Below are 13562 nucleotides of genomic sequence, written 5' to 3'. Positions count from 1 at the left end.
CACACATACGCGGAGGAGGAGTCTATAGGTTGGCCTGGGTGAACTGGGCCAGAGGTCTTGCAAAAGGCCCTGGAGGGAGGCGAAGGTCCTTCAACTCGGGGACAAGAGTTATTTTAGCAGTGCCAAACCTGATAGGCAGAATGATAATCCCCGGAGTGCCAACGCCAATATGCACATCAGAAAGAAAGAGATATGCACAGTATCAAATGCAGCCCTGTCTAACTAACGACTGACTAAAAACTGAAATGAATCAGTGTGATTATGGGCACACAACAATGTGCTCTTTTATCATTTCAAGCAGTTTGCAAACTGAATTGCAGTACATTTTTCACAAAAAGTCACAAAGCACTAGAACAGTAACTGTCTGCCAGCTTCCTCTAAATCACTTTTTTTTCCTAGAGGCTCTGTGAGCAAAAATTATTATAATATATATATTATGATAATTACAAAAAGTGTTATGAACAGCTTTCATATGTCCACCCTTCCGCCCTTGGCTGCTTGATAGACCTTTTTTCTTTACTATATGCCTGCATTTATCTAGCAAAGCCAGTGGTTAATTCTCTATCCCATTTGAAACAATGTCAGATGAAGCAACACTTCAACACTCAAAACGTGTGTTCTTTTGAGCTGTACTTGAGGCTGTGTGTATGATTTTCATGTTTGTTTTATGCCTCTATGTGTGTGTAAGAGGACCCCCGCTGATTAATGTCACTTCGTACTGTAATGGAGCGTGCTGAACATGTTCTGATATCTGTAATGTGTTACCAGTCTCAGCTTGATTTTACTGCCATGGTCTAATAGGATATTGCCACTATCACAATTTGGATTAACTTCCATATCACTGCTGTTAAACCGAGGGAGATTTGTATGTGTGTGCACACAAATGAAGTGAAATGAAGTGGGGCTGTCTATCAGGGTGGGCCGCTCTGGTCGATTCATTTCACATTCAGCACCTCCTTCAAAAAGTGTCTTTTCTGTTTGCCACCACAATAGTTTTCATTATGAACTGTTACAGCTGCTGTTTTTTCCTCTCATTGATGTTTTTGACCCTGTGTAAAAAAAGGCACTGCTGTCTGTATTTACTACAGGGGACATTGCACTGGCAAGTGCTTTCGTTTTTTTGTTTGTTGACCAGCTTTATATGATTGGCTTGTGTCTGACACACACACACACACACACACACACACACACACACACACACACACACACACACACACACACACACGCACACACACAGGTATAACGGACCCTAGTAAAGAGGTCTGGCATGCTTTTGTCTGAACATTTTTTTTTGCCAGCAGGAAGCAGGGAACGCTATGCAGAGGAGGCTGCCCTTGCTCTGTGAGTCCTTTGTCTCCCTACATCCCCAAGCTCCACCTCTCTCTCTCAGCCAGCCCTCCAATGAGAGAGCCTTCAGGTGTTGACCTTATCGGGTGGAGGTCAAAGCCAGGTCAGGGATCTGTTGCTAGGCTACCATCAGATAAGTGGCTAGGGTAGGCAGCAGCGATAGCTCTGTCATTCAGGGCTTGTCATGTAATCTTGTTCATTTGCAGACAATTGTCTGGACGTCAGAGAGGCTATCTGGCCCGTACTGTTGTAATGAAACACATTAAAATATTAAAACCAGCCACGCTGAGCACTGGCAGCTCCACTTGGCACATGCCTTTTTTTTTTACTGTCATGCCAACTGTCACGCAGTAACATGAACCCCTTAAATACGCTAGTGTGGTTGGCTGCGTAGAAATTGTTAGAGAGGACAGGATGCAATTCATTTCCAGTTTTTTTTTATTTTGTTCTGCATCATTTAGAATGCTGCAACAACATGAATATTAAATTAAATAAAACCTTGCGATGAAGCTTAATTTCAGCAAAATTATTTATATAATCAGTGATTTAAAAACTTGAAATCTTGATTGGGAAAGAACAATTATATCCATCTGTGTACGTACAGTTTGTATGTATTTTTCTTTGCAAATACTGTACAAAAGTAAATGAATTAATTCATGACTCGTGACTCATTTAGGGGTACAGGTGGGAAGGCATCTTGTTGTTTGCTAACCTACAACCTTTAAATAGAGTACAAAGAGTGCTACAGCAGTCCGACTGAAGAGGGAGGGGGAGGGGGAGGGAGGGAGGGAATAAGAGAGAAAGAAAAAGAGAGAGATAGTTGTTGCATCTTCACACAAACATGGTCTGTTCTCCCACTCTGCCATTCCACCACCTGGACCGAGCTATGTGGGAGACGGTGCCACACAGTGATGAACGACACCAAACAGGACAATTTCTGTTCACACTGTGGGTCATATGGAGTAAGACGGGTTGACACAGCATCTGTGTCATATCACAAGTTCCTCTTTGGTGACACCTGCATTCTGTCAATGTCACCCACTCAGCCGTTCAGGTTAACCGCCAGGTCTGGGAGGAAGTGGCCTTCGAAGGGCCATTTTAGGACAGACAGTTAGACATAAAGAGACCTAGATAAGGCACGTGGCAATTTATCCATGCCAGTCCTTGTACTGCAGCTCCAACATGGGATCTCGTCTGTTAGATTGGCGCATTGTGAAAAGAGGTTCTCAGTGTCTGGGCGCTTGCCAGCTGACATTCCACGGAGACAAATTGAGAGAGAGGCTCCGGCAGATTTATCGGGCCATTGGCTCGCCTCAGGAATTCTCTTGTAACATGGCACTCCTGTGAAAGGGATAAAGAAATTAGTGTAAAACAGCCCCCCCCCACAGGTCCCCTCTCCCACAGTGCGCGTTTAGATATCTAGTACTACTTGTAACCCCCCTACATATATACAAATGTGGATGAATACAAGGTGGATGGGTCTGAGCTTGAGTCCTCTTATTTCTATGAATATTCAAGGGGGTGGGCAAGAGACGCTGCTGTATTCTGGCTGATGAGTCACAGGTCCTCTGTGGCAGGAAGCACTGCTGGTCAAATGACAGAGAGAGAGAAGGAGAGGGAGACATGGAGGAGAGAGGGAGATCTGCCTGTGTGTGGGATTTGAAAGGAACTGCTCCTGGCTGTCTTGGATATTTATTCCTTTCTAAAGCAATGAGGTGTTTGGAGAAAGAAGCAAGTTATGTGTTCAGTGAGAACAGAGAGCATTCTTTTGCACTTGCCCTAACAGACTATGGTAAGAGTAACTAATGTAAGAGCATGTCTTTGCTTCTGACCTGTTGTTGATCAATAGAGAAATTTGACTGACTTTCTTCGAAATGTCTGGAGAACACGATCATCCAAATACACAATGTGACCTTTTTTAATATTCATACAAGCATACATTATATACTTCATGAAATAATAAGGATTAATTATTAATTTCTGGTATAAGCATCCCTGTTGAAATTTCACTTCCTGGTTTTGCATACAATAGAGCCCTAATGCCGTCCCCCATATCATCTGTCAGCATCTAGAGGTTATCTGCCAAGTTGATGAACAGAGAGATTGGCTATGAAACACAAGGTGTGACAGTATGGCAATATGTTATAGTATGCAGGCAGAGCTCATCGGGAAAGAGAGGACGAGCGGCTTTGTTCCAAATGTCACGATGCATATTTATGGGCGCACTGGAGTGGCTCCTTGTATAAGCACCATTCACCATCTATCAAGCAAAGCCACTACAGTGTCTCTTTGACGACTTGGTAGGATAGTGTTGTGTGACAAAGTGATCAAACTGGGCGATCTGCTCATGGCTCGAGCCAAGTTTTCTTGCGAAACTGAGTGTCATTTCGACAGTCAAGACAATAAAGCATGCTGAGGTTAACAAAGTGTAATTATTAGTTACTGTGCACACAATTATTTTCATGACAGGATGCTTCGAGGCAAACTTATCCACACAAGCTTGTCATATTGTTGAAAACTGTTTATTTTAAGGATTGCATAATGCTCTTTTTGTCTTCCTAATGCGACAAAAAGGAACACTGGATGCGGAGCTTTAAAATGCATCGCCTCCTTTGTCTCGGATTGAGATATTAAAGGGAAGGGAGAGAAATAAGGTGACATGAGAGGGTGTCAGACAGAAAGAAAGACAGACAGGCAGATACAAGCAGCATAAGCTCCACTGAGCTCTCTTTCCACTAAGGAGGATCTCAGGAGAGTTGTGCTGGCTGGCTGCGCCTGGGCCATGTAGCAAAGGATGGGCAGTCTGACTGTCTGTCTGCGGTGCGACTCCTTGGGGAAAGAACAAGGCTCCAGGGCTGTAGCTGATTTGAGATGGTCCCAGTACTAACCCCTGGGGGACACCAACCAGGGAGAATTGGTTCTCTGAACCTCTCTTTTCAGGCTTTTGAAAGCAGTGAAGCTTGGTGGCTGTAGAGAGACGGAACAAGAAGAAGGCTTTCATTTTGACTGTGAGCAGCTCAGTGAATTTCCTCCAAATTACAGGGAGTGATTACATCCCACCTCGTCTGCCTCGCGCCACCCCCTTCTCTCAGCATGGGGCCCCTGGGCAGCCAACCACTGTCAACTGTCAGTGCTCACAGCTGAGTCATTAAGTGTAAGTTGAGCGATGTGTCATTGGCACAGAAATAATAAGGAGCAAAGCCCAAAGCACAGGGACACCGGTTGCACCCTGTGGGTAATTTACCACTGCTTATACATTTTCTTTACTGCACAGTTGCGGGGGCTATATGACGAAAGAATTCAGAACTCTTATAGAGGATTGAAAGTGGATGGATGTGGAGGTACAACCACCTGTTTTGGTGAGCGCTTTTGCTGCTGCACAGTTACATGAACAGACATGGAGGGAGTCACAGGAGCTTTGAACAAGCAAGCCATTTAAAACAACCCGGGTGCCACAAAGACAACTGATCCAAGCATCCAGCCATGCCGCTGAGGTTTCCTGGCCCCTTTTTGATGGAAGAAAGGTTTCCCATCACTTCCAAGCTATTACCTCCATACAGTTAGGGATTACATAGAAGCAAGAACAGGGACACTCTGTCTACCAATCTGTTATTTATTTGAAAACTCCCCCAAGCTTTTCCATTATCTTCTCCATATCAAGCTTGACCTGAAGAGAAAACCTGGCTTCAGAAGGGTCAATGCAGTCTAGACTCTCTCCTCATCCTGTACAGCCGACCTCCACCTCCACCTCCACCTCCACCCACATCCTGCATATTGCTTTAAGATACAAGAGGGATGTGGCCCCCACCCTCCCCCTTCCTTATTCTCACTCACCTCAAGCCTCTGCCTCCTTTGGTCCAGTTCCCTATTTCCCACCTACAATAGCATCTGCCGTCACCATAATCTTTCTATTTCAATAGCCCGCCCCTTGGGCTTAAGGGGTCTGGAGATGGAGATGGGATTTGTCTCTCAATTTACAGCAATGCCGGTGTGCTTTCTGACTCTGCACTCTTATACTAGATGGTCAGAGCATTCTTTTAAAGAAAACTCATTCGCTGTTGGTCCAGACAACATTGTGTTGGATGTTTAAGAAATGTGGCCTCATAGAGCTGATGAGTAGTAGAGCCACACTGAAGAAAGGAGTTAAAAATATAATAATAATTATATCATGAGATAGATTAAATATCATACGTAGGACAATTACTCATTATAATGATGCTGCTAATAAACCAGATGCTACACCATTACTGCTGCTGCTTATACTTCTGTCTAAAACTACTACTACTAAGAATATAAATACGTTGTTATATGGGGACCATTAAAATTACAATATCTCAAACATTTAAGCACTGAAACCAACAGGCATTTAACCTGCATTAATTGATTGTCTTGGCCACTTGGGGCGGTTATAACAAGCTGTGAACACAACACTGACATATTACACCTTTTACACAAGTAGATATTCAATTACATTTTTTTTCAATTTAATTTATTTGTATAGCCTAAAATCACGAATTTACCTCAGAGGGCTTTACAATCTGTACAACATACAACATCCTCTGTCCCAGGATCTTTGCATCGGAACAGGAAAAACTCCCCAAAAGAACATTTAATGAGGGAACAAAAAGAAGAAACCTTAGGGAGAGCAACAGAGGAGGGATCCCTCTCCCAGGATGGCCAGAAGTGCAATAGATGTCATGTGAAAGAATGAACAAAACAACTTAATGTGTAACTTGTTATCAAACAGTTGCTTATTTACACATACATAGCAACATTATCATTCATTCGTCTCTCCCAACTCTGCAGGGAAATATCTGGCTCTTACGCTGCTAAATGCTGCACTTTCTTCCCCAGCTAGTCGCTAATTGCGCTGTTTGCCGTACAGTAGGTTTTTAGAGCATTTAGTTTTTTCTCAAAGCATCTGCATGCTGCTGCTGAAAACAATGCTTACAAGAGCAGTGAGAACCAAAATAGTTAAGTTGTGTGCCGTTTACCCGAAAAGCTGAAAGATGCTCCACGGAGCTGAGAGGAACTGCAGAGTTGGATAACAGTTCTTGAATGTTAAACATGGACAATTTGAGCTGGTGTTAAATAAAGCACAGCAGGTTTACATCAAAATGACAAACAATCATAAAAAATAACTTTTTTCCCCCTGTTGATAACTAATACAAAATTATAACACATCAAGACAGACAACAGGTATGTTTGAATGTAACACACATTTTAATAATAAGGTTGTAAACTGGTTTACAATTAGTATATACATGTAAATTATGTATATACTGTGCATTTTTGTTGTTTTATCTTATATATTCTATATTCTGATATTTAATTTGTCCTACTCCGTTATTCTATTGTATATATTGTGCATTTTGTTAATACTTAATATTTTTGGTTACTCTGTTACTTTGCTTCTTGGTGTGTCTTGCTGCTGTAACATACAAATTTCCCCCTGGGGATGAATAAAGTACATATCTATCTATCTATCTATCTATCTATCTATCTATCTATCTATCTATCTATCTATCTATCTATCTATCTAAATATGCCTGATTACCAGTGATGCCAAAATTTGTCTATACAGTTTATTGTTAAATAACATATTACAAAGACTGACTGTCGGATATCAGATGGGTCAAAGCTAGAAGCAGAAACAAAACCCGCTAATGCTTATGTACTTAACTGCTATTACAGGGCATGTAAAAAAGACTTGGCATTTTAAAGGTGTACTCCTACGCACTTCAATTCTAAATAATGTATAGGCTGCAGAATGTGTGGCCATCATTGTTGACATGTGATCTGTGGTGAATGGGATGTGATGTTGACGATGAATTTAGAGCCCAGTGTCAATGTTTACAATTAACCCCCATTTCAGCTGAATCATTATCTATCCTTGGTGAATTTTCTGCAGGTTACAAGCAAAACACACTTATCTCAGGGCCCCTGTGTACTGCGATTTCTCTGGGATTGCTCGGGTTACCACGCTGCATAATAAAACATAGGCATCTACCAGTGAGGATGTAGCCTAAGGTCGTAAGTTTAAGTTTTATTTTAACCACAAACTTTATGACCTGGAAAAAATAATGGTCACATTATTATTATTATTGGATTTATTGTATTAAGCAATCAAATTATGGGTAGTTATGCTTGGTGCATTCAGGGACAGAGCTGCATAATGAGTGGGGGACATTTCAAATAGCAAAAAGCCACTTTCTATTACGACTAAGGCCATCTATTATTACAACAAAGGACGAGTAAATGTAAGAGCACAGAGGTCATTTCTGAAGGCTACAGAGATAAACTGGGATTTTTTTTTCTTTCCAAAAATTTCCTTCAAAGTACAAAACAGTGAAGGGAACAGGGGACAAGGGAGAAAAAAAATCTTCATTGAATATTCATTAACCGGTGCCTAGGTGTATACATGGCTCCTAACCACTCTTGTTTATGACTTAAGGACTTGTAGTACTGACCTTAGTTTAACACAGCAGCAGATACCAAATTAACCTCTAGCCTCCACAGGGCTAGCCATGCCCTGCTAACAAGCAACCTGTCTAGACACACAAGAGGTACTTTATGATTCCACCTCTCACAATCCCCCTCTCTCTCTCTCTGCCTCTCTCCCTCTCTCTCCCTCTCTTTCTCACAACCTCTCTGTCTCTGTTAACACGTACTGGCACATCCTCCCTCCCTCTGTCCTCTTCTATCTTTCACCTCACCATTTCATCCCTATTTTGCCCCTGCACCATTTTTCATGTACCTCCCAAGCTGTGCAGTGTTTGGGTCATGCACCCAGCAACCAGAGTTTTATCAGATGGTAGACTTTGTCTTATCCTTCACAACACAGCCTGGCCATAGCAGAATAGAATAATGAAAAGATCTGACACCTCTAGGGTGCTTAATTTCAATAACACTCGCAAAAAATAAGAATAATACTGATGCTATGATGCATTTTTTTTTTATTGAACTAAACTATAGACATTTCAAAGCCAATGCTATTACAAGACTTGGAATAGGAATTCCATAAGAGAATTTAAAACTATGTATAATCTAAGGTGCAATAACGTCAATGAGCTCATGATTGGGTATCATATACACAGCATAACTACATTGTTACAGCAATTTTATAATGATTTATGCTAACGGCATAAGCAAATAATCTTACAAATGAGAAATCTGTAAAAGTTCAGGAAAATAAAATGTCATTATCTGTCAAAAAGACAAATATTGAGCTATTTCCAATAGCTTTACTATAATTTAGACTGATATCATTAATGTCTTCTGTTTCTTTTCCCTGAAGAACAAAATAATGTACTTTAGTTTATTAGTTTCATCTAAAAACGTCAGTAAATAGTTTAAAATGCTTATTATAAATACAACCCGAGGTGGTGTATTGTTTGTTTTATTTGAACAATAGTTAAAAAACTCAAAATATTCAGTCCACTATCATACGTGACAAAGAAAAGCATACAATCCTCACATCGCTAAAGTGACTAGAATGATTTATCAACTGCTGATGAATTTTCTGTTAATCGACTAATTTGTGCAACTCGACTGTACTTACAGCCCGCACTAGGATCCAGACATTCACCTCTTTTTTCTCTGGCAGCTCAGACCTCAACCCAGTACTGCACATCTGGTGACCAGCTACAGGTCCACTGTCCAGAAGCAGCCAAAGACTGTGAACGTTTGCACGTGTCCATGAAGGCTGTGCTGTAAAAACAAAGCACAGTGCAGGAACACATTTCTCCATCAGATTCTGTACGTCCGTGAGATTCAGTGCATTTCAAGTCCATATTAAAGTGTTACAACAAAACTGAAATTGCAATATTTTTTTCAGGTAATGTTTCTAAAAATGATTTTAACAAACTTGCAACTAAAAATGATCCTACTGTACCCATGATCTCACAAGATGGCTAATTATATCAATGATAATCAAACACTGCCAAATTACCAAATACCAAGAGGGAAAGTCAGTCATGTTGTATTTTCTTAAAGATATGTATAGTTAGAGCTGGGATAAGTGTGCTGCTACATGCACAGTTTCAGGATCAAACTATATAAACTAATACTATTTTTGAATATTTAAGATTGAAATGACTGTACCTACTCATATTCATTCATATTTAGCCAATTTTAGGAGGAGAAATAGGCCCCAGCTTGTACAAAGAGATGTAGCGTAATCTGCATACATACAATGCTACTGTGTTGCAAATTGGTGATCTGTTGACTGAACATGGGTCTTAAACACAGAGAAATATGTCAAACTGTCACTTGTCTCTACATTGTTCTGTCTCTCCCAGTTTTCAACTCTCACTCAGTTACCACTGCGCTCTTTGTATTTTTGTCCTCACCCAGTCTCCGTACAGTGCACGTCTCTGATTGGTCAATACGCGGTCCATGCCAAATACAATCGTTTGGAGAACGTCTATCGGGTAAGTGAAATGCTACTAAATATGTAGCTACTGATAACAACTATTTTAAAAAAGCATACGTCGCCATTTGCAGTCCACGTCGATTACAATAAACGTATGAAATGTAGCTACTCACACGTATAACGACCCACTCACACCATTCAGTGCATATTCATTGAAGAGTTTGCAGTTAGCTACACCGACTAGCTAGCAGCTAACGCTACTTTCCCACACAGTATTAAGCCAAATAACATTTAGCTATATGCTACTACATTACTTTTGGACAAATCCGAAACATAGCTACGTGCTGCTACACTCCAAACATATAGTAAATAAGACTTTGTTGTTGAATTGAATGAATGAACGGCATCGTGCGCGAGTTAGCTGGCATTGATGCTAACGTAGCTAGCTGAAAGAAACTGCGATCATAACATGTAACTTACTGCTGATCCTCAACCCTTTCAGATCACAGTCAAGATGAGTCTGAGGAAGCAAACCCCGAGCGACTTTCTGAAGCAGATAATCGGGAGACCTGTGGTGGTCAAACTGAACTCTGGTGTCGATTACAGAGGTAATAACCCTGGCATGTATATAACCCAGCCACTTCTTTTTCTATAGTGCCATTTTAACAGTGATGAAGTTCTCGTTTGGCAAACCACTGAGCATGTTTGATCTGTGTAACGTTACAGGTGTCCTGGCCTGCCTCGATGGTTACATGAACATTGCCATCGAGCAGACTGAGGAGTATGTGAATGGGCAGCTCAAGAACAAGTACGGAGATGCTTTTCTGAGAGGAAACAATGGTAAGATTCTCTAATATATCATTTTATCTAATTATATCTCCCAATTTATAGACACTTTGGCACTTAAAGCCTTGACAAAGGTCAGTGCATGGTCCACTATTTTATTACAGCAGACATACGAAGCACAGGTGCCACTAATATTAAATATGTTTCTGTTCTATTCAAGTGTCCTAGTATGAAATTGAAATATAGTTCTCCGTTTAGACATTTTTAAATCACTGACGGTTCCCTTTTAAACATGAGTATTTTACTGGCAGTGATGCATTACATGATGCCCGTTAACAGCTTTAGTGGCAACACAAAGCTCTCCTGTTGAATAAACAAAAAGTCCTATGGCAGAGAAAGACTTTATAGGTAAATAAACCATCAGCAAAACGCATTGTATTCTGAAGATTCTTAGTTTTAAAATGTTTCTTTCGCTGTCTCCATTAAATAAGAATGAACTGTCCCTTTTTTAAATCTATTATTCAGGCTTTGCCATATAATATAGATAACGTGGAAAGCTTAAAGCAACCGGCATTGTCTCTCCTGCTTTTTATTTCTAACTTGTGTCTACTGCTAGTCCTTGATGAATAAAGGATCGTAGTAAGTGTGTTTCATATGATCCGTATCCACCATAACAGTCGGAAGAACACGTCTTCTTCCCTCTGATGTCTAGATTTTTCCATACACCAGCCATGTACGGTATTTACAGTCTGATTCCCTCTTGAATATGAGTCATGCTGTCCAGCGCAGTTCTCACTGTGATAAAAGGGCCAGCAGCTGAAGATGGGGCTATTTTAGTTGAAACAGAGCAGGTTGATAAAATTAGATTTCAGTAAAAGATGATGATTTACCCGACTGCTTTTCAGTACAGTCCCAGCATTAGACCTCCAATCCACCAGGACTGCAAAACAATTCCACATATCTCAGATGAGAAATGTGACTCTGTTTTCACAATAAGATCCGTGTCAGTGGGTCAGTATTAACCCCAGACAATTTATTTGTTGTGTATCATGGGAAGTGAAGGGTGGGGTGAATGCAAACTGCATTGAGCATCAAGAGTCGGCTGTAAGAATATTGTAACTCCACTGTATTTGGTTGGGCCAACCAAATAACTGGCCTCAATTATGACCCTTTATCTCTGGATGTGTGATCACATCAAATGACCACAAAACAAGAAATAAAATGAATACACTTCAGATTGGTCTCAGAGATGTAATTGTGTTTTTCTCAGCAAAAACGACAGCCTTTAATGTTCTTAATATTTTCTCCCCTCTCTCTCTTCCAGTCCTTTACATCAGCACCCAGAAGAGGAAAGCGTAGTGAAGACCGTTCTGTTTTTCATTTTTATTTTACAGTGGTTGATGCGTCAGTGGATTACTGTCCTGTTTTTGGTTCTGTAAAGCCTGAAGTCCTGAAGAATGTTGAGTTTTGTGAAAGTGGAATTAGTTAATAAACTCTGAGTTTTGATTTATGTCTGATATGGTTAATATTATTCACACATTATGGTGTTAACATCACAGGTAAAATGATAACCGGTATTTTTTTCTGTTCTCAATTGTTCTTTGTAAAAATGGAGATGAAAGTTTGAACTAACAGTATCATTTCAACAGGCCTCATTGAGAAAAGAAAAGGTCATTCCTTTGCAGAGTTGTTCGTATTGTAATATCATGTGATTAAATTCTTGACTATATCGGGCGTTTTGTGGCCAAATCATTCAGTCAAAATTTACTCCTGGAGCAAGCTGTTTTACCACAAGGCTTCAGAAGGATTAGAACATCATTTTGTAATTTGTCAGCACTAATGTGCTAATTGTGTACTTGATCTTGATACGACTTGCCTGTAGAAACCCATTACTGAATGGCCTGTGTACAAATGTACTCATCATCCTCCATTTACTTTATATAAGTCATTTGATGAACAGCTGTTTGTATAATTAAAAATAAAACTGTTCAAGTAATGTTTCACATATAAAAGGAAACAGAATTTCAATTGGAAGGTCATTTTTGAAATGGCTTTTTAGATTTGCTTGTTTTCAAATTGAGCATGAGTCATGAAAGTATTCCTGCAGCTCTAGATGGTGACTCAGTCCGGTAATGTACCTGCATCTGAACCTTGATTGAGTGCCCATGCATACAAAAGTAAGTTGTTGGCTGCTTTAATGCCATATTATGGAACAACTCAATATGCACATGTGAAAGAAAATCCTTCACTTACGGGCAATTTAAATATCCACCACTGAATAAGAAAATGTTACTGCAGGACTAATCCATAAATGGTGCCACCTGCAGGCTATGTCAGGCTGCATTAACATGTAAACAGATCTGTCAGATCAACTCCCACCGCCCTCTGCAGCAGACTTCCATGTTTTAGTGCCTTTAATAAATGTCGCAGAACACAGCTTACCTTTTGTCATGTGACTGCACTGTGAGATGCTCTTTGTTCGTAAGGTTGGCTGTACCGTCTTCACTGACGTTGCCCCTGTAAAAAAAATAATACATGCAGCAGCATATATACAAAGAATTGGAAGTTTATTTCCTTTTAGTGTGGCCTGTGGTAATTTAGCAAATTAGTTCAAAAGTGGCATCACCTCATTACGCTAAGATAAGAAGGCTATAAATATATGATTCATTAGACTCTTAATGAGAATGCTGTAGTGAGGAGGCAGTGAGGGGAATTCTTTCCCTTCCAAGGGTGGATTTTTGAGAGCCTTGTTTTCCAACCTGAACATGCGCACTCTGGCCCCTGGAAGGAGACAAAAGGCTGCCAAGGTCAGGCCCGACTTGAGGATGAAGGACACGTTATTGATCAAACTCTGCCGAGCTGCAGCTGTAGAGAGGGAATGTTGGGGTGGGGGGGATTGAGCTGCAACACACACACACTGGCAGACATAGGCACCGAGTGATTTGTACACACGAACGCATTGTACACAGTGCAACACACAAAGAATCATTATGGCACCTAGTGAGGGTTATCACAGGCAAATATTTACCCACTGGAATCATATCTGAGCCGCTGG

The 13562-nt window shown here is 40.6% G+C and overlaps 1 protein-coding gene across 1 annotated transcript; it reads left to right on the top strand.

Moving 5' to 3' along the window:
* Positions 1-9679: 9679 nt before the first annotated feature.
* On the top strand, positions 9680-12236 carry lsm6 (LSM6 homolog, U6 small nuclear RNA and mRNA degradation associated). The gene is made up of 4 exons (XM_031862951.1): positions 9680-9779; positions 10224-10329; positions 10448-10561; positions 11832-12236. The coding sequence occupies exons 2-4, from the start codon at positions 10236-10238 to the stop codon at positions 11864-11866; spliced, it is 243 nt and encodes an 80-aa protein (XP_031718811.1). The 5' UTR covers positions 9680-9779; positions 10224-10235; the 3' UTR covers positions 11867-12236.
* Positions 12237-13562: the final 1326 nt, after the last annotated feature.

This window comes from Anarrhichthys ocellatus, unplaced genomic scaffold (genome assembly GCF_004355925.1).
Source record: "Anarrhichthys ocellatus isolate YVR2014 unplaced genomic scaffold, GSC_Weel_1.0 scaffold28, whole genome shotgun sequence".
Lineage (NCBI taxonomy): Eukaryota > Metazoa > Chordata > Actinopteri > Perciformes > Anarhichadidae > Anarrhichthys > Anarrhichthys ocellatus.
Note: the sequence above shows the minus strand (reverse complement) of the source record. Positions and strands in the feature narration are given on the sequence as shown.